Raw genomic sequence first — 27,783 nt, 5'->3', positions numbered from 1 at the left:
GCTGTCAGCTGTTCATCACTGTGTTTTTCATTAGTTTATGCACATGTATATATTTTTCAGTTTTCAATTTCATAAAACACTTTTTGCAAAACACAACACAGTTCTCTATGTAACGCACACAAATCTAACAGGAATTAATATTATGGCAAAGGTGTTTGCAAATGTTTGCTTTTGAGATGTTTTTTTTTTTTTTTTTTGCAAGAGATGAGGCATTTTACGTTTTGTGCAATTCTTGTATTTGTGTGTAAAGTTTGGGGGAAAAAAAGAGGAAAAGTTTTGAAAATGTGTGTAAGCAGCTGAAAACAACTGTATGAGAACAGCTTTTTAACAAAACAGATGTTTTAAGGCTCCCTGTGATTTAACGTTTGAAAAACCCTGACCCTAAAATTAAATTAAATACTCTTATTATTAAATATTTTTAAATTATTTTTTATTTTACAATACAATAGTAGGCCTACTATTACTGTAGTAATGTATTTCTTTATTAATTTAACTTTTATAATTTAATAATAACCATAATAATAATAAACTAGAGTCTAGTGTGAGCTTTTCTGTATCAGTAAATCCACATTTTAAAGCTGGTATTTTAAACATTTTATAGCTGATATAATTTTCTAAAATATATGTATTTTTTATTTTGCAGTGAAATGTTACAATAGCAGTATTTCTCATTTAGTTTTTATTTAGATTATATAAATATATTATTATTATTATTTTATGGCCTTATTGATGTATAATCACAAAATGTTGGCCCTACAAACAAGCATAACAAACTTGGTGTTTTGTATCACATTTTAAATTGCGATTTTTCCAGAAAATTTACCAGCAATTTGATTCTTTCCCCAAATCATGCCGACCTAAGTTGTATTATTTATTTGTCATTGTCTGTTTCCTAGGAAACAAAGGAGCAGTGGGCGTGTCTTTCATGTTTAACGGGACGTCGTTTGGTTTCGTTAACTGTCACCTGACGTCCGGCAATGAGAAAATCCACAGGTGAGTCTGGAGTAATACATACACAGCTCGCGGTTTGTGAATGTGTGATGCACTAATGACCTCTGACCCCGGCAGACGGAACCAGAACTATCTGGACATCCTGCGTCAGCTGTCGCTGGGCGATAAACAGCTCAACTCCTTCGACATCTCGCTGAGATTCACGCATCTCTTCTGGTTTGGCGACCTCAACTACCGTCTGGACATGGACATACAGGTGAAATGTTCTGGCAGTGTTGTCTAAAGGTTATGAACAAACATTCTTCAGTAACATTAATAGAATCAGAATCAGAGATCAGAAAGGGCTTTATTGCCAAGTGTGTTTGCACACACAAGGGATTCATCTTGATGTTAGGAGCTTCCAGTACAGAAAGTACAGACGTAGTGCAGACATGCATATAATTAAGGTAATAAAAACACTAATAATACAGAGAACAGACAGTAAGTTATAAATGTCCCTGCAGCACAGAAGCAGTCATAAGCAGCACAGGTATATTTGCAGCAATAGCCAACAATACATTTATCTTTTATGCCAAAAATCATTTTACATTATTAAGATCATGTTCCATGAAGATATTTTGTACATTTCCTACCGTAAATGCTTAAAAACTTAATATGCATTGCTAAGAACTTTAAAGGTGATTTTCTCAATATTTAGATTTTTTTGCACCCTCAGATTCCAGATTTTCAGATAGTTGTATCTCAGACAAATATTGTCCAACAAACCATACATCAATGAAAGATTATGCATTCAGCTTATTCAGATAAATCTCAATTTAAAATAAAAATAGAACCTTATGACTGGTTTTGTGCTCCAGGGTCACAAAACAACAATAGTAATACAAATATGGAGAAAAAGAAAATGTCCATAGACAGAATTGTGAATGTGCATATGTGCTAATAGAACGTTCATTCAAAGTTATGTGGCCTTTAATAATGTTCTCAAAGCATTAGCACAAAAACATTATTTATATATTTCGTTCATGGAACATTTTTTGTTCCTAAAATGTTTTATTTGGACGCTCATCCGGTGTTATTTTAGTATCACTGATATACTGTTTGAATGAAATGTTATTTTTTAGCGTTTCTGCTTTTATATTAATTTTAGTTCAAGTTTAATAATTTTGCTGTGCGTTTATGTCTATATAGTTTTATTTAATTTTTATTTCAGTTTCAGTTCATTTAGTACATCAAGGTAAACTAAATGAGAAATGTTGAGCTGAAATTAAGTTTTTGTAATTTACTTAGTTTCAGTTATCTATTTTTTTCAAGTAACAATCTCTTTACTGTAACAAGCCTGCATTTATGTAACATTTTTTAAACATTACTACTTGTTTTAGAACGTCCAGAGAGCGTGCAGCGTGTAACGTTACATTATGTAACATCCCCATAATGTTTGCAAAATGATCAAATGGAATGTTCTCTTAATGTTGACATAATGTTTTTAACACTTTTTTTTTTTATTAACATTTTTAACTTTCAAAGAACGTTCAGAAATAATGTTTTCATGAATTAATTTAGAACATTAGCGATACGCAATGTTATAAATGCTTTTGTTAGCTGGGAAGCTGCCATAAAACACATGCAAACTACACACTTCTGATGAAAGTGTTCTGATTTGTTCCCAACCAAATCACTCCTCACCTGAAAGAAGAACAAAAACCCAGAAAGACTGAATAAAGTTAGACTCGTCCTACCTTATTTGAAACGTTATCCTGCAAATCATTTACATTACATTTTCAACCCATGTTGCCAGATAATGCCTGTATTTTTGTGCATGTCTAAAATGTGGGATTCTGTGTTTGCTCTATGGATTTTCACAAACTGTTTTTGACATGAAAACATACGGTTATGGTTTAATAGTTGCCAGTTTGATTAATTTCATTTCATTGATGAGTTGTGCATCAGCTGCATTTAAATGATTGAACGAATGAGGCATTTATGACCCAAATCTGCTCAGGTCATAGCAGTTCTATGGTCCTGTTCAGTGTGTAGTGTGCAGTACTGTAGTGTACTCAGTAGTGACCGGTGTGACCCGCACAGCTGTGAGTCTGAACACTCTCTCTCTCTCTCAGGAAATCCTCAACTACATCAACAGGAAGGAGTTTGAGCCATTGTTGAAGGTGGACCAGCTAAATCTGGAGAGAGAGAAGAACAAGGTCTTCCTTCGCTTCGGTACGCCTCACCTCTGTCTGTGTGTGTGTGTCTAATAAATTAATTAATTAATTTAAAAAAATTATAATAAAAAAAAAAAAAATATATATATATATATATATATATATATATATATATATATATATATATATATATATATATATATATATATATATATATATATATATATATATATATATATATATATATATATATAGTCAAACTAAAATTTATTTAGAAACCTTCAACATTTCTCACATTATATCACAAGTTTATTCATTATAGTTTAGAAAATGGTAATAAAATATGAGAAGAACTCAGAGTTAAACTGCGTCAGAACAAACTGATCTTGATAAAGTCAGATAACTTTGATAGAAAGGTATGTAATGAATTGGGTTGAATAGCTGTCAGCTGTTAAATTTAAGAACACAATTAGATAAAACCAGTTTAGCTCAAACAATTACCAAGAGATGCTTCATTTTGTTCAGTCTGTGTGTAAAAAGATCACATCAGCAATTAAACAAAAACACTGAAGCAAAACATCATCAGCTCAAAGTGTCTGAATATTTTTTCTTATCCTAGATTTTACTGGTAGTCCATTTTATAAAGAATTTGTGGGTATAATATGTCACAGTTTACTTTATTTTGCTATCCTCTCTTACATAAATAAACTATAGTGTCCTGCACCCTCTAGTAAAAAAAAATTTGCTGTCTGAATAATTTTTGGTTTGACTGTATGTATATATATATATATATATATATATATATATATATATATATATATATATATATATATATATATATATATATATATATATATATATATATATATATATATATATATATATATATATATACATATACATATTATATATATTAGGGGTGTAACAGTACACAAATGTGACGGTTCGGTACGTACCTTGGTTTTAACGTAAACATAAATTGCTTTTTTTTTTAACTAAACAATGGTTTAATGAACAAATTGCTCTTTCTTTAAATAAATTCAATTATAATTACATTTTCTTAGGGATAAAAATCTACCTTAGCTTCTGCTCTAAACTATAGGGAGCCCTTTTACATCACTAATAAGATTACAATTAACAACAGAACCCAAACTTAAATTCAATAGCTATTTATTTTTAACTATAATAATCAACACTCAAATTAAAAAATTGCATGCAAACATGTAAATTGTTTTTACATTAACTTCTAAATTATACAATTTCTATTTGTTGTTGAAATATAATCATTTACAGTCATAACTTGTTTCATAAAATATTTATTTAAACATATACATTAAATAATGTAAAGTAAATATAATGAGTATAGTCTAATATTTCGCAAAATGCTCTTCTCTAGACTTAATTTCTCTAACGAGCTGTGGACACTGATGACTTGCCTGATGTAAATGAAATGCTACGTGACATTTTGTTTACAAGCTGTTTTAATGACGTCTTTCCGCAGTTAAAACACTAATTGAGCAATTACGTGAGGAGTGAGATGTTCATTCATGTTTATTTCACGTTAAAACTAGTAATAAAGAGGAAGAGGAAAATTCGGTACGAATACGTGTACCGTTACACCCCTAATATGTATATATAAATATTTTGTTCTTCTTTTTGCAATCAAATGATACGTGAAGCTTTACCCTCATGTACAAGGATTTACAGTATTTGTGTCTCTAGGTTATTTACATGTATCTCTGAGATTTGAGTGTCTTGGCTCAACAACATTTCCTTTCCCTGCCGCATCATTTCCTGTGTGTGTGTGTGTGTGTGTGTGTGTCCAGCGGAGGATGAGATCACCTATCCGCCCACGTACCGTTATGAGCGCGGCTCGCGAGACACATACGTCTGGCAGAAGCAGAAGGCGACTGGGGTACGTCAGAAACCGCCCACATTTACTTCCTGAACCAGAACTGTCTTAAAGCGATAGTTCACCAAAAATGAAAATCTGCTGTTACTTTACTCACTCTCAGGCCATACATGAGACTTTTTTTTCTTCAGTAGAACAGTAATGAAGAGTTTTAGCTGAATCTGTGCTACTTGGGGATTCATAAAGTGCAAGTCAATGGCTGCCGGCAATTTAAGTGTGAAAAACAGCATATCAGGCAACACAAAATCCCCGATGTATTGAGGTCTTATGAAGCGAAACAATCAGTCTGTGCAAGAAATTGAACATTATTTACAACATTATGATTACTAGTGCTGTCAAACGATTAGTCGCGATTAATTGCATCCAAAATAAGTGTTTATTTACATAATATACATACAGTATATATTTTGAAAATATTTACATGTATATATTTATATTATATTACATTTACATTTATGCATTTAGCAGACACTTTTATCCAAAGCGACTTACATTGCATTCAAGTTACAGTGTTTACATTTTTTTTAACAGCTCTAATATATATATTTATATATATTATATAAATATATTTAATATATAAACGTAACATATTTTTCTTAAATATATACATGCATGTGTGTGTATTTATATATACATAATAAATATATACAGTACACACATATATATTATGTAAACAAAAACCTTTATTTTGGATGCGATTAATTGTTTGACAGCGCTAATTATTACCTGTAATCCAGAGCCTCAGGCAAATGGTTCAGTTTGTGAATGAATCATTCTTTTGAATCGGTTCTTTTCAGTGAACCAGTTGAATCAGTTCATCAAATCGGACTGAATCAGTTAGTGTCTCGAGCGCAGCTGAGGAACTGAGAAACAGTTCGACTCGGACCGAAGACCGATGAGCCGCTGATATGAGCATCTGTGAACCCAACACTTGAATGAAGCGGAGAAATGAACGTTTTTATAGTTTCTGATGGTTTGTATAAAAAGCTGAGCTGATGAAGATGAGTTTATTCACTTTATACGCTTTAGACACGTGAAACATCCATGTTTCACATCATTGTTGTGTGCTTTAATAATATAATTGTGTATATGTTACACCTAAACAAACTTGTGAATTGAACCAGTTCACTGAATCGAACTGTCCGAAAGAATCAGTTCACAGATAAAGAATCGTAGTTCCCCGTTTCCTGAGGCTCTGGATTACAGGTAATAATGTTGTAAATAATGTTTAGTTTCTTGCACAGACTGATCATTTCGCTTCATAAGACCTTTATATATATCATCAGGAGCCACAGGGATTAATGTTGTGTTGCCTGTTTGTGCTTTTTTGACTCTCAAAGTGCCGGTAGCCATTGACTTGCATTATATGGATCACCAATAATCACGGTTTCAGCTAAAACTCTTCTTTACTGTATTACTGACTAAAAGTGTCACCTTAGATGACCCGAAGGTGAGTAAATTAACAGTAAAGCTTTATTTTTTGGTGAACTATGTCTTTTAAGAAGCTTCTCTTCATGTGCATGAAGGAAGAATCCTGTGTGAATATGTTTACGGTCCTGAGGCGGCTACTTCCTGTCTTCTTGATGGCATTCTTTAAATTCCTCTCGTCTCTCAGATGCGGACCAACGTTCCTTCGTGGTGTGACAGAATACTCTGGAAATCCTATCCGGAGACGCACATCATGTGCAACTCTTACGGTATGTAGTCGCCACGGTGACCAGACATATTACCGCAGTAACAGCTGACTGTTTGTTACAGGTGTTACTCTCCAATAAATGTGACCCTGCAGCACAGAAGCAGTCATAAGCAGCACAGCTATATTTGCAGCAATAGCCAACAATACATTGTATGGCTCAAAATTATAAATGTTTATTTTATGCCAAAAATCATTTGGATATTAAGTAAAGATCATGTTCCATGAAGATATTTTGTAAATCTCCTACCGTAAATATATCAAAGCTTCATTTTTGATTAGTAATATGCATTTCTAAGAACTTCATTTGGACAACTTTAAAGGTGATTTTCTCAATATTGATTTTCAAATAGTTGCATCTCAGACAAATATTGTCCGATCCTAACAAACCATACATCAATGGAAAGCGCATTTATTCAGCTTTCAGATTATGTATAAATCTCAATTTAAAAAAATTGACCCTTATGACTGGTTTTGTGGTCCAAGGTCACATATATCAGATATTCAGAGTGATTTACACTAGCAGTCAGAAGACTCTTCTGCTCACTAAAACTGCATTAATTTGATCGAAAATTCTGTGAAAATAGTGAAATATTATTACAGTGTAAAACAGCTGTTTTCTATGTGAATGTGTTAAACTGTAATTTATTTCTGTGATGCGCAGCTGTATTTTCAGCATCATTACTCCAGTCTTCAGCGTCACATGATCTTCAGAAATCATTCTAATATGCTGATTTGCTGCTAAAGAAACATTTCTGATTATAATTTCTTAATATGATAAATTTATTCAATTATTACTTTCTTGTTATTTGGCCATTAAGTTCAAGCATTAAGTTCATTAATTGTGAATCAGTTCAATCGGTCTGTTGTAATGAATTGATTCGAAACTGATTCCACAATTTGTTTGCATCATCACTGAAAAATGTTGACAGAACTCATTCTAAAAATATTAAAATGTTTTAGTAAAAATATTTGATTAAATAGTACAATATGCAAATATTGATTCTTATTACAGTGCATTGTTATATTATTGCATGTAAATAAATGTAATTAAATATTCTTTCTTGGGTTCTTGTATCAAAAAAACATGATCTGTAGTTTAATGATATGCAAATGTTGAAACTTATTACTGTGTTGTTGCATGTAAATGAATATAATTAAATTTTGATCCTTGAGTTAATTTATCAAAAGCATGATTTATTATTTTAACTAGATTTTTACTACCGGTATATAAATTATTTACATATATTATTTTTACATTTATTTATATATATATATTTAATTTTATATATCAATTTTATATATATATATATATATTTAATAATTATTATTTTTTTTTATTCTTCATTTTTCCATGTGATTATTTTTGTTTGTTAATGAAATAATGAAATTTTAATAAAAAAATTTATAATTTAAAATTATATATAAAAAAAGAATGTAAACTACTTGTTGACAATACTTTCAAATCATTTCAGAGCAAGTGCATCAATATTGAAATACATATTGAATATTATCAAAAGGTTTGAAATGAATAAAAATGATTGTCTATATAATCCAGCTCTACTCTCTAAATAAAAGACAAATAGCAGCCTGCATCAGTATCTGACTGTATGATGAATGTTGCCACGGTTATTGAGGCTGTTTTGTTTACCTACCCGCTCATGAATATGCAAATAATGTTTAATGACCGTGTGTGTGTGTGTGTGTGTGTGTGTCAGGCTGTACGGATGATATCGTCACCAGCGATCACTCGCCGGTCTTTGGCACGTTCGAGGTGGGCGTCACGTCTCAGTTCGTCTCTAAGAAAGGTACGGCGCGTGTCTTCACGGCTCAGCTTCTGGTGTTTCTCGCGTGTTTCTCACGCTGAGCTGCTGTTCCTCTGCAGGTCTGCCCAAGTCTTCAGAACAGGCCTACATCGAGTTCGAGAACATCGAAGCCATCGTCAAGACGGCCAGCAGAACCAAATTCTTCATCGAGTTCTACTCGACATGTCTGGAGGGTAAGAAACCAAATCATCCTTCCAGAACGAGGAAGTTTATATGTGAGAGACTTTATAAGATAAGACTAATCCTTAACACTAAATCTGATCCGTCAAATCTGATCTCCACATGCTTCTGTTACAGAAAATAAAAAGCATTCAGATTTTTTGCCCTTACCTTAGCCACATACCTTCTGTGTAGATATCAGAGAACAATTTAAAATACTGTATCAATGCATTCTATGGCACCTTTAAAAGATATTACAAAATTAGAAATTAGAATAACAGAAATTATTTCTGCCTTGGCAACTCACAGAAATAAGTTTGTTTTAGTTTTAGTCATTTTAGAACTTAAACCTATTTCTGTTACCAAAGCAATAATTCTAATTTTCATTTAAAACAAATTTTGTTTGTTTTGTTTAGGTTTTAGTCAGTTTATGTGCTTGTCATTGTTTATTGTTTTTTGTTTCTTCTTGTTTATTTTTAATTTTTAATTAGCTTTTGTTTTTAGTTTTAGTACTTTTAGAAGTTAAATAGGAAAAAAAGAAATACAAATAAAAACTATTAACAGTGACAAAAGCACATACAATTACTAAAACTAAAATGAAAAACTTAAAGGGGTCATCGGGTGCCCATTTTCCACAAGTTGATATGATTCTTTAGGGTCTTAATGAAAAGTCTATACCATTGAGAAATTTTAACCAAAGTATGTAAGAGTAAAACAACACCCTTTTACCCTGTCAAAATCAGCTCTGTTCACAGCAAGCCGTTTCGGTGCATGTCCCTTTAAATGCTAATGAGCTCTGCTGACCCCGCCCCTCTCTTCTGTGGGGTGACGAGCAGTTCTCTGAGAGAAGGTAAACTTTATTCGCATTTAGCTGCGGAACTTGCTAACTAGCACATTATTAGGAAAGACAATTTGCAGAGATTCATAAAAAAACCTTATACTCACTTCTTCTGGAGGTGAAGCTGGATCACGAATGATTCGCGCGAACATAGACGCATTTAGACCGATCGGGGGCGCATTCCCTTCAAATGGCAGACTGATGACAGCTCACTCAGGGCGGGTCTAAGATAAAACACCGGTGTCAATCAACAATCGTGGGAGGGGCCTGAGTCTGTGTGACGTCACTGTGCCAAGAATCTGAGAACGGCTTGATTTTAGAAAGGGGTTATTATTTATGAGGATTTTTAAAAAACACTAGGTGCATTTTTATCACTATAGGGTGGTTGTGTACACACACTGCCACACACATTTCAGTTCAAACAACATGTAAAAGTGAATTTTGCATCCGATGACGCCTTCAAAAAAAAATTTAAATGAAAATTAGAAATGTTGCCATAGCAACTAACTGAAATAAGTTTAATTTCTAAAATTACTAAAAGTAAAATAAAAATAAGCTAAAGCTAATTAGACAAAAAAATAATAATAATATATATATATATATATATATATATATATATATATATAAATCTAAATAAATAAAATTAACTAAAACTAATATCAATAGCAAAGTACAAAATTTCAACTAAATGAAAACTAAAAATGTACAAATAAAAGCTAATTCCAATAGGCTATATATAATATATTGAAATAGAATACATCAGTCTGTATGTGTCTGTTTGTGTGTAGAGTTTAAGAAGAGCTATGAGAACGACACTCAGAGCAGTGATAACGTGAACTTCTTGCGCGTGGGCTGGTCGTCCAAACAGCTGACCACACTGAAGCCCATTCTGTCGGACATCGAGTATCTGCAGGACCAGCATCTGCTGCTGACCGTCAAATCCCTGGACGGCTACGAGTCCTACGGTACGTATCCTTAATAAGCAGCATCAATCATATTATTAAGCAGACTGTTGATATAAATGTGTCAACACTTCAACCAGCTTGAACATAAACTAAGTTCCTCAGCTAGATGCTCTTTAAACTTCCTAAACCTGTAAGACCTCAGAAGAAGAGCACGTAGCACCATCTTGTGGTAGAGCTGGGAATACATTGCAATATACTTGTGTGATTTGTGTTCTAGTTTATTCAGCTGCTCACACACATTTTCAAAACTTTGCCTCTTTTTTTTTTTTTTTTTTACTTTACACACAAATCTAAGAATTGCACACAAAATGCAAAATGCTTCACATCTCTTGCAAAATGAAGCACTGCATTCAGAATATCTCAAAAGCAAACATTTACAAACACCTTTGCCATAATATTAATTCCTGTTAGATTTGTGTGTGTTACATAGAGAACTGTGTGTTGTGTTTTACAAAAAGTGTTTTCTGAAATTGAAAACATTTAGTCAAAGGCTCAGAATAGTGTCTGGTTTTGTAGATCTGAGTGTGCTTCTGCTGTTTGAGTGACAGCTTTCAGAAACTGTGAGAAAGTAAAGATTGTGTGTGTAAGCAGCTGAAAAACACTGTAAAGACCAGAAGAAACATTGTGCTTTGTGTGTTTTGGTTTATTTTATTTTATTTTATTATTTTATGAATTTGAATTGAATTAAAAGCATTTAATTGTGTGTGTGTGTGTGTGTGTGTGTGTGTGCATGCATGCAGGTGAGTGTGTTCTGGCGCTGAAATCTATGATTGGCAGCACAGCGCAGCAGTTCCACACTTACCTGTCTCACCGCGGTGAAGAAACCGGTAACATCCGCGGCTCCATGAGGGTCCGAGTCCCGTCTGAACGCATGGGAACGAGAGAACGACTCTACGGTACATTATATACAGAAATTATATTTGTTTTTGTCATATAAATATAAATATATATACACACACACAATGAGTCATTTGTTTGTCTCTCATCTTCAGAGTGGATCAGTGTGGATAAGGACGAGACGGGCGGACCGAAGGGCAGGACTCTGCCTCCTCGAGCCGGACACGACTATGTCAAGTGAGTCCAGATACATGATTCATCTGACACTCGTCATCATCAGGAGTTTCATTCTGACGCGTTTGTTCCTGCAGACCGTCCAGCAGCAGGAGGCTTGGCTCAGCTGACCTCGGGAAACTCTCAGAGGAAGGAGAGAAGAGCGTCACAGGACGACACACACACACACACTCCTGCAAAGAGGAGAGCGCACAGAACAGGTGAACACACCCTCTCACACACACACACACACACACACACACACACTCAACACACACACACTCCTGCAAAGAGGAGAGCGCACAGAACAGGTGAACACACCCTCTCACACACACACACACACACACACACACACACACACACTCAACACACACACACTCCTGCAAAGAGGAGAGCGCACAGAACAGGTGAACACACACACTCAACACACACACACACTCAACACACACACACTCCTGCAAAGAGGAGAGCGCACAGAACAGGTGAACACACCCTCTCACACACACACACACACACACACACACTCAACACACACACACTCCTGCAAAGAGGAGAGCGCACAGAACAGGTGAACACACCCTCACACACACACACACACACACACACACACACACACACACTCAACACACACACACTCCTGCAAAGAGGAGAGCGCACAGAACAGGTGAACACACCCTCACACACACACACACACACTCAACACACACACACACACACTCAACACACACACACTCCTGCAAAGAGGAGAGCGCACAGAACAGGTGAACACACCCTCACACACACACACACTCAACACACACACACACACACACACAAGTCAAGTCAAGTCACCTTTATTTATATAGCGCTTTTACAATACAGATTGTGTCAAAGCACTTAACAGTATCAAATTGGAGGATAGAGTGTCAGTAATGTATAATGATAAGATTAAACACTCAATTTTCAATTTCCAGTTAAAGGCATTTCATTATTGAATTCAGAGATGTCATTGTCTAGCTCAGTTTAGTTTAAATAGTATCTGTGCAATCAAATCGGCAATAATCGCTAGAAATGAAGTGTCCCCAACTGAGCAAGCCAGAGGCGACAGCGGCAAGGAACCAAAACTCGCTCCGAGACAGAATGGAGAAAAACACCTTGGGAGAAACCAGACTCAGTCGGGGGGCCAGTTCTCCTCTGACCAGACGAAACCCGCAGTTCAAAAGTTTATATTTCTATTCTAATTTTGTTGCAATTTCTAACAATAGTAGTATTATGTAGTTAGGTATTTTATTATATTTTAGTTATTTTGTTATATTTTAGTTTTATTGTATTTTAATCGAGGTCTTCACTGGGGATCTGTCTCTGGGGGTCATCTGGGTGTCCTGGTCTCCGCTGACGATCAGGGCTGTAGACATCATCTCTTGGTGCTGATCCACCATCTGATCGGATACGGACTGAGAAACAGACTAGGAAAGAAACAGACAAATATTAGCGTAGATGCCATTCTACTTACGATGTAACGAATACACCGTGTGTTATGGGGAGTGTTCCCGGTTCCGGTTGATCTAATTAATGCAGCCTAACAATCCTTTAACGGATTTGAATAATAGAAGCGTATTAATGTGTTATGTGTAAGCCAGGCTAAAGAGATGGGTCTTTAATCTAGATTTAAACTGACAGAGTGTGTCTGCCTCCCGAACAGTGTTAGGTAGACTGTTCCAGAGTTTGGGTGCTAAATAGGAATAGGATCTGCCGCCCGCAGTCGATTTTGATATTCTAGATATTATCAAACGGCCAGAGTTTTGAGAACGCAGCGGACGTGGAGGACTATAATGTGATAAGAGCTCGCTCAAGTACTGAGGAGCTAAACCATTCAGGGCTTTATAAGTAATTAACAAGATTTTAAAATCTATCCGATGCTTGATAGGGAGCCAGTGCAGTGTTGACAGAACCGGGCTAATATGGTCATATTTCCTGGTTCTAGTAAGGACTCTAGCTGCTGCATTTTGGACCAACTGTAGTTTGTTGATCAAGCGTGCAGAACAACCACCCAATAATGCATTACAATAGTCTAACCTTGAGATCATAAACGCATGAATTAACATTTCTGCATTTGACACACACACACACTCCTGCAAAGAGGAGAGTGCACAGAACAGGTGAACACACTCTCTCACACACACACTCAACACACACACACACACACACTCTCTCTCTCTCACACACACACACTCAACACACACACACACACACACACACACACACACTCAACACACACACACACACACACACACACTCAACACACACACACACACACACACACACACACACACACACACACACACACACTCAACACACACACACTCACACACACACTCAACACACACACACTCAACACACACACTCAACACACACACACACACACACACACACACACACACACACACACATAGTATCATTGGTATACTATTTTATTTTATTTATTAATTTTAGCCAAACAGTTATTATTTTATTAAATAAATAATCATTATTATTTTATTATTAATTTTATATTATTATTTTCATTTATCTTTATTATCATTACTAAATGAATCATCATCATAATGATAATGAAATATCATTACTGAAAGAAGAGAAGTTTAAGATTTTTATATTGTATTTAATTTAATTTTCCATTTATTTTATTGCAGGTATTTTTGTTGTTGTTGTAGTCATTTTAGTACTTTAATTTAAACAACAATAAGAAATGTTGCCTTGGTAACAAGCTGAAATAAAATAAGTTTACATTTTATTTTATTAAATAATTTATTATTATTATTATTATTATTATTATTGTCATTTATTATTATAATTTTATTTTGTTTCAGTTAACACTTATTTCAAGTAATGAATATGTTTTAGAATGTGTTTGATGGTTTAGATTTAGCTTTAGTTAACAATAATTACTTTTACTTTGATATTCATTCTTGTGAAATCCCGTCTGTTTGGTTCTGTCAGAGGTAAACAGGATCCGTTCGAGGGTGACGTCACGACATGCAAAAACAGCTTCAATAACCCCGCCTACTACATTCTAGAAGGTGTTCCCAACCAATCTGCTGCTCTGGCCTCCGACATGCTCCCTAGCTCCGCCCTCCCTCCGCTAGCCAATAAAACAGCTCCTCCTGCAGGCGGTGTGGGGAAAAGCAAGCCGCCCAGTGGAAGTTCGGCGCCGGGTCGCAGGCAGACGTCTGGACGCCCGGTTCGGCCCATCAGCGAGGAAGGGTCCTCGGAGGATGATGGGAACATCGGATCTCTAAATCGCCCCCCACCTGATTTCCCTCCTCCTCCGCTGCCCAAAGGAGCTCTGGAGACGGTGGAGAACTCGTTCGGAAAACCGCAAAAACTCACCGACGTCAAGATCCCGCCCCCGTCTGCGGTTCCGTCCAATCCGCTGTCGTCGCCCGGCTTCGTACCGCCCTCTGGGGGAGGAGGCGTGGCCTTCTGCCTGGATGCTCCGCCCACAATGAGCCCGAGCTCTGCCCCTTTCCGGCGAGGAGGCGGGGCCTCGGGACTGGACGACCAGTCGTGTTCAGTGCTGCAGATGGCCAAGACTCTGAGTGAAGTGGAGTATCCTTCGGGGAGAGGCGTCTTGAAGACGAGTGCTCCTCACATCAGAGGCCTGACCTTCCCTCCGCGCTCCATACAGGAGGAGAGCATCGCAGAAGACCTGCCCGAGGAGGTGACAACGCAAAATACACACGCACTGCGTTCATTTACACACCGGCAGCTCATAATCCAGCGTTTGCAGTGTCTCGAAGCAGCCTGTGTCTTGGAATATTTGATTTAATTCTTATAGTAAATATAAATATTTTAACTTATATTAATTTTATAATGTTAAAATATTGAAATAATAATAAGAAAAAAGAAAAAAATACTTTTTTAATTTTGTTAATAATAATATTAAGTATTATTAATAATGGCAATTAACAATTATTAATAATAATATTTATTAATATGAAATAAGATTTATTACATTGTTAATAATAATAGCAACAATAATTAGTAATAATAGTATTTTATTATTTAAATTATTTAAATTTGTTATTGTAATATTTTATTAATTATATAATATAAGAATAATAAGAAGAATAATATAAATATAAGAATAATATTTTAATAAGAAGAAAAATAAAATATTTTTAATTATTGTAATAACAATAATAATATTAAGTATTATTAATAATGGCAATTAACAATTATTAATAATAATATTTATTCATATAAAATAAGATTTATTACATTGTTAATAATAATAGCAACAATAATTAGTAATAATAGTATTTTGTTTACTTGTTATTCTAATATTGTATTAATTTTCTAATGTAAAATATTGAAATAATAACTTCCTCACAGAGGACTGATATCACACTTCAGTAAGCCTAGGATTTGACAACAACATTATAATAATATGATGTGAATCGTCCAGCCGACAAATACATTTCTCATTAAAGCAGGGAATGATTGTACTCTTGCCTTACAGAATAAATTATTATTTTGTTATTACGTGTTGTTAATAATAACAAGAAGTCATTAATAATAATTATTCATTTATAATTTCATATTAAATATTTAAATTATGATGATAATAATAAAAATCAAGAAAGCTGAGAAAATTGCATTTTTGTCAAATACTACATCTGTATCATATTCAGTCCGAAGCGGAGATGCAGTAGATGGCTTCCATCAGTGAGATCGCTCGTTTCTGCGTCTTCCTCGTCTGTGTTTTTGATCGCCACTTTCTAGACTCATTCAGGAGATGCGTAGCAGCGCCCCCTAGCGTGCAACAGTGAAAACACGTGAAGTTCGGTGTTTGGCGGGGAAAGAGTTAATTAGTGTTGGTTGTTGTGGCAGGGTCTGTGGCGTGACGAGAGCAGCAGCAGCAGTCTGTCGGTGGAGAGCAGCGTCGGAGAGTGGCTCCAGAAGCTCGGTCTGCAGCATTACGAGGAAGGTCTGCTTCACAACGGCTGGGACGACCTGGAGTTCCTCAGGTGCGTTACATCAGCGCTTCTCAAACTTTTTACAGTGGCGTACCCACACTTAGACTCCAGTCACATCTTTTCCATTAAGGAACAGTATTTGCCTCCTTAAATTGATTTACAGGTGCATTTTTTTTTACCTTTAGTGAGTTTTTCTAGCCTTATTAATTGTAGATCATGTTTTATGTCATATTCTTAAGATGCCATTAAGTGTATTATTAACATAATAAATAAAGCAATAAATGATGGCAAAATGAAGTGAAACTTGTGGATTTAAAACTAAAATCACCAGTAGGTGGCGACAAGTCACTGTCTTAATGAGCGAAGTGTAGCGTCATTCATTCATTCAGTAACGAAGCAAATGGCTGAATGCGTTATTAATCACGGACTCTGAATCGTTCACTAACGAAACACCGCTGTTGTTTGGAGACACACACCAGTTCTGTTGGAACTATTATTATTTTGTTGTAAAATATAACAAACAATAATTGGCAATATTGTGTTTAAAATGTTCACCTTTTTTGTTGAGCTGTTATATAAAATAAATTGCAATCGTTTGTATATTCAGGGAAAATTGCTTGTATTTTAATCATGAAAAGCCATAACTGCCACAGGCTATGCTTCTGTATCTCTATGTATAGTCCGTGTGAAGATCTGAACCGCGGTTAGATCACGCCTCCACGCCAGATAATTAACACGCCAGATCCCGTCAGAAAATATCCGATTTGTCTGGTGACAGAACAACTCTTCAGCGAAGTAGTCTAATACCCAAAACCTGTTAACAGCAAGTCTCGTCTGATAGTATCTTCATCTGAGCAGCACAAATTTAATAAGCACTGTTATACTGCTTCAAAACAACGTCCCATAAACCTTGAGTTTCCATAAACATTCCCTCGTATCTCTTATTGATGAAGACAAACAGCCCTTGAAACACAGTCATAAGACTAAACAACAATGGAAAATGGTATGAAAACAACTATAATATAAATGACCAATCAGTTAATAAATCAATGAATCGGGTATATAAATGACTGTAATGATTATTATTTATAGCAATAGCCAACAATACATTATATGGGTCAAAATTATCCATTTTTCTTTTATGCCAAAAATCATTAGGATATTAAGTAAAGATCATGTTCCATGAAGATATTTTGTAAATCTCCTACCGTGAATATATCAAAACTTAATTTTTGATTAGTAATATGCATTGCTCAGAACTTCATTTGGACAACTTTTAAAGGTGATTTTCTCAATATTTAGATTTTTTTGCACCCTCAGATTCCAGATTTTCAAATAGTTGCATCTCAGCCAAATATTGTCCAACAAACCATACATCAATGGAAAGATTATTTATAAATCTCAATTTCAAAAAAATGTACACTTATGACTGTTTTTTTGGTCCAGGGTCACAAATGTAGTCATGTACAATAGGCATTTAATTTGAGTTATTAGTTATTTCTCCTGTTTTCAGAAGGTTTCATGTTGTATATTGTTAATTTAATGTCTATTAAAATTTGTCAGTGTCATTATTCATATTAATTATTATAAATAAAATGTTAATGTTAGAAAGCAAAACAGTTTAGACAGCCATAAGTTTAATACCATAATTTTACTGTTTTAAAATTATTATTATTATTATTAAATACTTATTTTACCATACTGTAGGGTTAGTATTATGTAAAATGCAAAAACACCATAAAAGTGTCATGAACTTTGACAAATGTAGTAAGTCTTGTGAAAATCCAATTTTTAAAAATTAGATATATATGCAATTTTTTTTAGAAATCTTCCTGTTGTGTATTTTTAGTTAAATAGTTAAAGTTAAATATTTATTACCGTACAGTAGGGTTAGTATTATTACTGTAGTAATATATGATATGATTTAGTTTTTATAATTAAACAAATAAAAGGTGTAATTTGCAAAAAGTATGACAAAACATTGACAAATCATATAGGTATCCAAAATGTTATTAGTTATTTATATTATTTTTTAGCAGGTTGCTTTTTACTGTTTTTTTTTCTCTCAGCGCTGCTCAGGAAGATCCAAACACACTTGATTGTGATTAGAATTTTCATAAATATATTTTTAGTTAGATTTCAGAATACAAGCTTCTCATCCAATCACGTGTCTCTCCTGCAGTGACATCACAGAGGAGGATCTGGAGGAGGCGGGCGTTCATGACCCCGCCCACAAGAAAATACTGTTGGCCAGCTTAAAGCAACAGCAGCAGCAGAAATGATCCGATCCAGATCTGAACTGAGAAACTTTGCACTGGTAGAGAAAGTGGTTTTAATTTAATCCGATGTAATAAAGCTGGTCGTTTTAGTTCATAATATTATTTAAACGTCAGAAAGGATGTGTCACTACAGCCCCGCCCCTCAACTTCCTGTCGTCTGCATCCGGAGGAAGTGACATCATCAGAACATTCCTCACCTTTGGTGACTGAAGTGTTAATTATGAACCGTTTGTTTTTCTTGCATGTTTTATGACTTTAAAGGAAAGGGAAAAGCCAAAATCAGCAGCTCACTGTGTTCGTACGTTTGCGTTCGTTTCTCTGCCTTCGTTTGTACGAAATCAATCAAATCCCGATCAGGAGCCTCTCCTGTGGTTTGTGTGGAGGTTTATAACAGGTTTATAACACGATATCATCAGCAGGTGGCTCTCTGGATGTTCAGCGCTTCATTTGAGATGTGAATCTTTGTTCGTTCATTCAATATGATTCTGATTCAGATGCATTTTGATTCGTTCGGGATGAAATCGCGTCTTGCTGTTCGGATTCAGTGTTTGTGTCTCGATCTCGAGTTTCCACGTCAGTCTTGTTTCAGATGAGCTTCGGTTTGGAAAGCTGTCAGAGTTGTACCTCGTCCTGTAATGAATCACTCCGTGGAAACACAGCTGTAGTCTTTCTGTTTGGATCTTATAGCAGGAAAACCGTTTGTTTTATTTAACAGTGTCTTTAATATTATTATAATTGGGGTGTTTCTCCTAAAATGCATGTATATGTTCTTGCATAGTTGTTTTGTGCATTAAGTTTTAACATTATACGTTTCTCGCCTGTCATTCATAATTATAATCCTTTGAATATTATTAACTGTTTAATTCTGTGTTGTTGTAAGTTAATATTGTGTTTGAGTTTCTGTCCCTTTAATGTATTTTTGTTTTTCCTTTTTTCAATTTAATAAAAATAAAAATCTAATGTGCCTTCATGTTCAGTAAAGGAAAGTGTGTCACGTTTTCTTGGCTATATATATATATATATATATATATATACCAAATAGACTGAAATAAAGTACAGGCTTATCACCTGTTTGATTGAGACATGTTTACTAAATAACCAAAAATATTTGTGTAATTTAGTAATATTATTATATATTCAATAATGTATGTCTGTGTTTCCGAAAATACTGCAGAATTTTTTCTCTTCATTAACGTCACATTTTATTTTCAAAGTCTAACAAAAAAAAAAAAAAGTTATTTTCAAAACTTTACTATCTTACTATATTTGTCCATCTATTGACTTTTTTTTTTTAAGTATTAAGAACTGAATCATGCTGGAATATTCCTGCCAAGATTAATAATTATCTAAAACTAATAACATAAAAAAAATAGCTTGAAATGAACTATTAACTGAAAATAAAATTTTCAGCTAGTTTCCAAAGTAATATTTCTCATTTTCATTTTGTTTAACTTGATGTACTAAAACTGAAATAAAAAAAATTAATAAAAACTATATAGACATTAAAAGAAATGACTAAATTAATAAAACTTCAAAAAATCAAAGTATTGACAAATTATAACGGCATCTTATCAAAACTAAAACAATGTGAATGTATAGGACTGGAGAAGCTCTTTATTTTCACTCTTTATTTTGTCATTTTTATGGATTATATACAGCAGATCATTCATGAAATACATGGCGTGCACTGGAGCCAGGAAACATTTAAAAAAAGAAACTACATCGTATTTATATTAATATTTACAAAATATTTTTCAATAAAAGCCTAGCTTAAAAAAATCATCCCAACATTTTTTTTTTTTGTTTGTTTGTTTGTTTGTTTTTCTTTTTTCCTTTAATAAATTAACTACAAGTGGCTTAACAATGCTTGTTTCTGGGGTCACACACACTCTTACACACACACACACACACACACACACACACACACATCAAATCCATCTTCAAAGAGCTTGAACCGCATGAGAAATTCATCAATAAGATGCAGGTCTGTCATCATTCTGATCCTGAATCCTTAAACTCACCCAGAAACCGTTGAGTTCTGGAAGAATAAAAACAAGCTGGAATATTAATATTTAAGATTAGACTTCTAATTTAGGTACGGATCATTAATAAACCCATAATCTGCGGTGAATATTTGGTTACAGCTCCTCTAATCGCATTACAGTTCCTTCTCATTCGACGTCTCTTCCTGAAGACCTGAATTGATTTCTCGTTCTGAAGCACAAACGCTTCTGGACCTTCATTTAAGAGGAAATGAGGAACTCATTTACTGACAATTTAAGGGATGTTGATGTGGATCTATAGGGTGTCTCTTCAGCATTAAGAGGAAAATAAGAGGAAACGGACCCGATGAACACAAATAATGGACTACACAGACATACACACATCAGAAGCGCCAACATGACAATAAATTAATCATGAGGGCCCGTATTCACAAAACACTGGTTTTATCTCACCATTAAGCGTTCTCCTAAATAGCAGTAAAAAAGATTTTTCTCTTAAAACCTATTCACAAAGCTGCTGAGACGAACTTGAGAGCAGTCTCCAGCTCAGAGTAAAGGGGGCGGGGTTTACCTCGTTGCTATGGGTGATGTCAGCATGCTTATTAACTATGCACACAGTGATTGGCTGATAGTCTCTGTCAGAGATTTACTCATAGAAATATTGTAGAGCGCGATTTGTTATGTAGCCATATTCAAATAAAGGTTTAAAAATAAAAATGTTAATTGCCACATTCAAATAAAGATTTTAAAATGCAGGCTAAGCGTCAATAATTAAACAAGTATAAGTTCAGCTAATTGTCAGACTCTTAAATGTATGCTTCTCAAAAACAGTTCGCGGATATGCATATAAACAGCCTTTTAATTAACAGGGTAGAATAATCATAGCTGATAGTGAGACATGCAAACATAAAAGAAAACCAAACTGGACGCAAGAACATCTGTTACTCGTTAATGAAAACAAAAAAGGAAAATTTGGAGTTGGGATAAGATGCTTCAAGAAACCTACCAGCGAAGCTCCCGAGAAACTCTACACAAAGCATGCTCACACCAAATGTTGATTTCATTTAGTTAATAGAAGTTAATTGATAAAGAAAATCTATTTATGACTATTTTTGACAGCATGTTTAGGCACAAGCAGGAGGTTTCTTGAAGCAGAGACACAGTTCTTCTGGATTTAGTCTCAGTTTGTTCTGGTTCTTCATGTGACTCCAGACACACTGATGATGATCAGATCAGACAAATCTCACTGGATTATTATAATTAATGGCTAAATGAATGTTTGGGAATGTAAACTGATATTTCCTCCTGACACACTACAGCAAAAGATAGAAATAACCGACTTAAAACCATTTTTAGCTGCTGATAATACTAGTGTTCTGATCATTTTGGCCACCGCTGTACTCTTAGAGCAAAAATTTAGGACTGACGCCCACACTCTTAAAAATAAAGGTGCTTAAAAGGTTCTTCACGGCGATGCCATTTTTGAAGAACCATTCAGTCAAGTCATGTCTTTCTTACCTGTTTATAATCTGAAGAACCTTCTTTCGCCAAGAACCTTTTGTGAAACATATGTTAAAGGTTCATTATAGATGAAAAAGGCATCGTGAAGCACCTTTATTTTGAAGAGTGCATTGTTTTGAAGATCATTTGTGAGCTACTTTTAGACGCCTTAAGATGTTTTGTGAATACGGGCCCAGGAGTCCAGCTCTACGCAAATCAATCGACAGAACAGAACTCGCAGTAGACGCACGAAGCGGAGTCTCTAGAACAGGTTGGTCTTGATTGTGTTGGGTTTCCGGTGGAACGAGGACAGAACGCCCGCGAAGGGCCCGGACGCCATACTGTCCGCCGGCTGCCAGGCCTTCAGCAGGTCCTGGGTCTGGACGGTGCTGGGCCACGGCGAGCTCTTGAGGCCCTGGTGGATGGAGGGCGAGATGGAGGCATTGGTGAAGGCGGCCGAGGAGCCCGAGACCGGGCTGGGGCTGAGGCTGCTGGCCCCGGGGCTGCCCATGTTCCCGGAGCCGGGCAGAGACGCCGTGCTGTCGGGCGTCGGGCTGCAGGTCGACTCTTTAGACTCGTCGTCTTCAGAGGAAGAGCGGTTCTCGCCCGACTTCTTGCCGCCGGAGCCGTTGGCGCCGCGTTCGCTCCTTTGGAGTTGGCGGCGCGTTCTTGTTTACGAAACTTGGCGCGTCGGTTCTGGAACCAAACCTGAGGAAGAAAATACACTCTTAAGAATCAAGGTCCCAAATCAGGGTTTTCACAGTGATGCCACCAGTTTTGGTTCCCCAAAGAACCTTTCAGGGAACAGTTCTTAAAATAATAATTTTTTCTTAATGTGAAGAACATTTTAATAATCTAAAGAAGCTTTTTCCACTGTAAAGATCCTTTTGTAAAATGAAAAGGTTCCATGGATGGTAAACGTTCTTTGTGGAACCATTAATGCCGATAAAGAACCTTTATTTTTAAGTGTGTAAAGGGCATTTCACAACCGTGCTGTAGAAGAACCATTTGTGTTTCCTCACAGAACCTTCCAGTGTATTTTTGAAGAACATCTTAAAATCCTTAACACTTAAAAATGATGGTTCTTGATTGGCTTTGATGGTTCCAAGAAGAACCTTTAACATCCACAGAACCTTTGAATGCACAAAAGGTTGTTTATAGTAGAAAAAACATTCTTTAGATGATTAAAATGTTCTTCACACACACACACACACAAAAAGGTTAGGAACTGATCACTGAAAGATTCTTTAGGAACCAAAAATGCCTTTTAGGACCTTTATTTTTTTTGTGTTTTTTCACTATAGACTCTTAAAAATAAAGTTTCCAAAAGTGGGTTTTAATATTGATACCATTGAAGAACCATTTCTGGCTCCCCAAAGAACCTTTCAGTGAAAAGTTCTTTAAGGAACCATTTTTTCTTAGTGTGAAGAACATTTTTAGAACATTTTTTCCACAATAAATAATGAAGGGCGTTTTCTGCTGTAGCAGAACCATCCTCACAGAACCTCCTGGTTTTTTTCCATGGAACCTTTTCCTGAAATTCTTTATAAAAACTGTTCTTCACACTATTAAAAAAAAAACTTTCATTTAGGAACTGTTCGTAAAAGGGTTCTTTGGGGAACCAAAAATGGGTCTTCTATGAAACTGCTGCAAAAACACCCTTCTGGGACCTTTATTTTAAGTGTTTTTCCACTATAAACTCTTTCAAATAAAGTTTCAGAAAGTGGGTTTTAACATTGATGCCATAGAAGAAGCATTTTTGGTTCCCCAAAGAAAAATGGTTCTGTAAAGTACCATTTTTTCTTAGTGTGAATAACATAAAAAAATATATAAAATATATATATCGCTATAAAGAAACTTTTGTGGAATGGAAAGATTTCATAGTTGTTAAAGGTTCTAAATTGAACCACTGATGTCAATAAAGAACCTTTATTATTAAGAGTGTGGAACCTTTATATTCCACAAAAATCATCTCCACACCAAGAAAAATAAAAATGGCCCGTCGGTTCTGGAACCAAACCTGAGGAAGAGTGATGTAAATCTACATCTACACCAAAAAATCCAAAAGTCCTTTTTTTGTAAATATGTCATAGACAAAGCATTTTTGGTTCCTTAAAAAACATTTCAGTGATCAGTTCTTAAAAGAATCCTTTTTAATTAGTGTGAAGAACATCTCAATCATCTAAAGAACCTTTTTATTCAACCTTATCACCAAGAAACTCTTCCGAGAGAAAATGAAAGGATGTGCCTGTCTGAATTTATATCTATAATGAGTTCTGGAAGAGTAAAAAACATTATGAAGAACATTAATATTTAAGATTAGACTGGTAATTTAGGAACGGATCATTAATAAACCCATAATCAGTTGTGAATATTTGGTTACAGCTCTTCTAATCGCATTATATTTTTTTCAGTGTAAGATGTTTCTCCATAAATCTCTCTTCGTGAAGACAAATGATTTGTCATTTCTCCTGCTGGACTAAACATTTCTGCACCTTCATTTAAGAGGAAATGAAGAGCTAATTTACTGACAACAGCATCATTCTGGATACTGATGTGCATCTATAAGGCGTCGATCTTCCTTTAGTGGTTCCATGGATGATGAAGGTTCTTCATAGAACCATGGAGGCCAACAAAGAACCTTTATTTTTAAGAGCGTGAAACCTTTCCATTCCACAAAAGATTTAAAAAACAAAGAAATAAAAATGTTCTTCACGCTAAGAAAAAATGCTGAAATACTGAAAGCTTCTCAGAAATGGTTCTTCTATGGCATCCCTGCGAAATCCCTCTTTATTTTTAAGAGCGCAGACAGATTATAGCTGCTATAAATCAATCTAATAAAATCAACTAAATTAATTACATTTGGAAGCGTCTGCGAACAGCGCTGCAGGCAAAAAAGCGAGACCCAGATATTCAAATCAGCCAAAATTCAATTTGTTTGGTTAGATTTTTATACGAATAAAAATTTGTATAAATAGCACTTTTTTTGTATTTTGCATGCCATTTATATGCATAAACTGACTTTGGCGTGACTTACGCATTTTTGCGTGCATATAATACGCACCTACCCCACACCCCTAAACCTAATTATTGCGTATCATATGCACGCCGAAGACAATTTCTGCGTATAAATAGTACGCCGAATAGAAACAGAAAAACGTGCCATTTATACGCAGAAACTGACTTTGGCGTGCATATAATACGCATTTTTTGCGTGCATATAATACGCACCTACCCCACACCCCTAAACCTATTGCGTATCATACGCACGCCGAAGTCAATTTCTGCGTATAAATAGTACGCCGCATTTTTAAAGTAAAAACGCTTCTGAAAATCAGTCCTGGACTTCTGGAGACTTACTTGCACCCGGGCCTCGGTCAGGTCGATCTTTAGCGCCAGCTCCTCGCGCGTGTAGATGTCTGGGTAATGCGTCTCCGCGAAGACGCGCTCCAGCTCCTTCAGCTGAGAGCTCGTGAAGGTCGTGCGGATCCGCCGCTGCTTGCGCTTCTCGTTCAGACCGGAGGGGTCCGAGAAGAACTTGTACGGGACTGAAAGAGGAACGAAGATCAGGAGAGATTTGTGGCGCGGTTTAAGAGGAAATATGTGAGGCAAGGAAAGAAAGACAGAGATGAACTCCTGTTTATAAGATCGCTTACAAATACATTTTCTCTTAAACAATCAGAATCGCGTTTTTCTGCATTTCATTCTGTAGAAGCGCGCCGAGAAAATCAGTCCCATAAAGTATACAAATAATATTTGTGGCGTCAGTTTATGAGAGTATTTTAGACTTTACTGTTATTAAATTATACATTTTTACTTTTAAATTATAGGCCTCCTAATTCTGTGAAAATTCCGTGAATATAATATTTATATTTGGTCTATAATTTACCGCACAGAAATATCAGTCGAGACAGGATGAATTCGTTTCTCGTTTTCATATCCAATAAACGCTCTGTTTAATTATAGATCTGTGGGACGTAATTAAATTAATTACTTTAAATGAATTTGCGCGTCAAATTATATAACATAAATTAATTAAATTCAGTCCCATTTAACTCTTAAAACTAGGATTCTAGTTTGACTTTGCAACTGAGTATCGGCTTTTCATAATTAAATCATTCAAAATGAGATTTATATTTTAAAATAAGAAAAAATTGTTTTAGGTGGATCACCTGTTCACGGATTTCTGGAACTGAGTGATGCGTTTATCATTTGACACCTGTTATATTTTATAAGCCACACTGTATTTGTGTCCCTGCAGCACAGAAGCAGTCATAAGCAGCACAGCTATATTTGTAGCAATAGCCAACAATACATTGTATGGGTTAAAATGATCGATTTTTCTTTTATGCCAATAATCATTAGGATATTAAGTAAAGATCCATGAAGATATTTTATAAATTTCCTACATCAAAACGTATTTTTTGATTAGTAGGCTAATATGCATTGCTAAGAACTTAATTTGAACAACTTTAAAGGAGATTTTCTCAATATTTAGATTTTTTTGCAGATTTTCAAATAGTCGTATCTCAGACAAATATTGTCCGATCCTAACAAACCATACATCAATGGAAAGCTTATTTATTCAGCAAATCTCAATTTCAAAAAATTGACCCTTTTTGTGCTCCAGGGTCATATATGAAGAGTTTCAAGCTCCCGTGTGACATTTTTTGGTCTAACTGTGTGTGATTTGCGCGGTGTGTGTGTTACCTGTGCTGTAAGGCGCGGGCTGGTGCTCCCTCAGCGCGCCCAGGGTGCAGCTGGCGGAACCGAGCGGAGCGCATCCCGGATTGGAGCTGAAGCCGGTTCGGATCGGGTTGTACTGGAACGTGTTGGCCTGGCTGCACGAGTTAAAGTCCGCGTACGCCGACGCCTCCATCGCCGCCATGCACGAGTCATACGTGTTCAGATACGAGTAATCCATTTTGTACATGTGGAGCGCGGACGGAGACGCGAAAGCTCCGGTTGCGGCGTCAAACTCCAGCGGAACGCGTGGTTTTCTCGCGGTATCCAGCGCGTGTCTCTCGGTGCCGGTGTTCCGGTGCTCTGCTGCGGCGGGCGGCTCGCGGTGTGTTTATAATAAAGTTGGTGTCCGGGAGACAATGGCGAGGCGGTGGTCTCTGTTTGCATGACAATGTCTCAGCGCTGAACGCCTCCTCCCCTCTGCTCCTCCATGCATCTCTAATGCACCTCCGCGTTAACCCTTTCCATCATCATCCTCATGGTCAGTTTCCATCTTTATATTTGCTCCTTTGAAATCTCCTTTCTGTGTTTACACTCTTAAAAATAGAGGATCTTCACAGCGATGCCATAGAAGAACCATTTTTGGTTCCACAGAGGTTCGGTTACACTTTATTTTAAGGTGTCATTGTTACAGTGTAGTTATACATTTAAGTACTGAGTAATATTAATTACTTACTATAGGGTTAGCAACAATTTATTGTTATTATAATAGTAAGTACATGTAACAAGGACACCTTAAAATAAATCATCTCT

At 35.6% G+C, this 27,783-nt stretch overlaps 2 protein-coding genes across 2 annotated transcripts in view; one reads left to right on the top strand and one right to left on the bottom strand.

Moving 5' to 3' along the window:
• The window catches only part of inppl1a (inositol polyphosphate phosphatase-like 1a), a 38,737-nt gene extending 18,988 nt beyond the window's left edge, over positions 1–19,749 (top strand). The window contains exons 14-27 of the mRNA XM_058799639.1: positions 897–993; positions 1,069–1,207; positions 3,066–3,165; positions 4,934–5,022; positions 6,635–6,716; positions 8,431–8,520; positions 8,598–8,711; positions 10,324–10,500; positions 11,241–11,396; positions 11,493–11,574; positions 11,649–11,771; positions 14,527–15,247; positions 16,420–16,556; positions 18,688–19,749. Of these exons, the coding sequence (XP_058655622.1) occupies positions 897–993; positions 1,069–1,207; positions 3,066–3,165; positions 4,934–5,022; positions 6,635–6,716; positions 8,431–8,520; positions 8,598–8,711; positions 10,324–10,500; positions 11,241–11,396; positions 11,493–11,574; positions 11,649–11,771; positions 14,527–15,247; positions 16,420–16,556; positions 18,688–18,787 (2,207 nt within the window). The 3' untranslated portion in view covers positions 18,788–19,749. The remainder of the gene's footprint in view (positions 1–896; positions 994–1,068; positions 1,208–3,065; positions 3,166–4,933; positions 5,023–6,634; positions 6,717–8,430; positions 8,521–8,597; positions 8,712–10,323; positions 10,501–11,240; positions 11,397–11,492; positions 11,575–11,648; positions 11,772–14,526; positions 15,248–16,419; positions 16,557–18,687) is intronic.
• Positions 19,750–20,419: 670 nt separating this feature from the next.
• Positions 20,420–27,497, bottom strand: phox2a (paired like homeobox 2A). The gene is given in 4 exon segments (XM_058744942.1): positions 20,420–22,921; positions 22,924–22,995; positions 25,648–25,835; positions 26,998–27,497. Coding segments are annotated over 4 exon segments (855 nt in total). The 5' UTR covers positions 27,221–27,497; the 3' UTR covers positions 20,420–22,549.
• Between the last annotated feature and the right edge of the window lie 286 nt (positions 27,498–27,783).

This window comes from Onychostoma macrolepis, chromosome 15 (assembly GCF_012432095.1).
Source record: "Onychostoma macrolepis isolate SWU-2019 chromosome 15, ASM1243209v1, whole genome shotgun sequence".
NCBI classification, from domain to species: domain Eukaryota; kingdom Metazoa; phylum Chordata; class Actinopteri; order Cypriniformes; family Cyprinidae; genus Onychostoma; species Onychostoma macrolepis.
The sequence above is the reverse complement of the archived record's forward strand: the minus strand, read 5'-3'. Positions and strand labels throughout refer to the sequence as shown.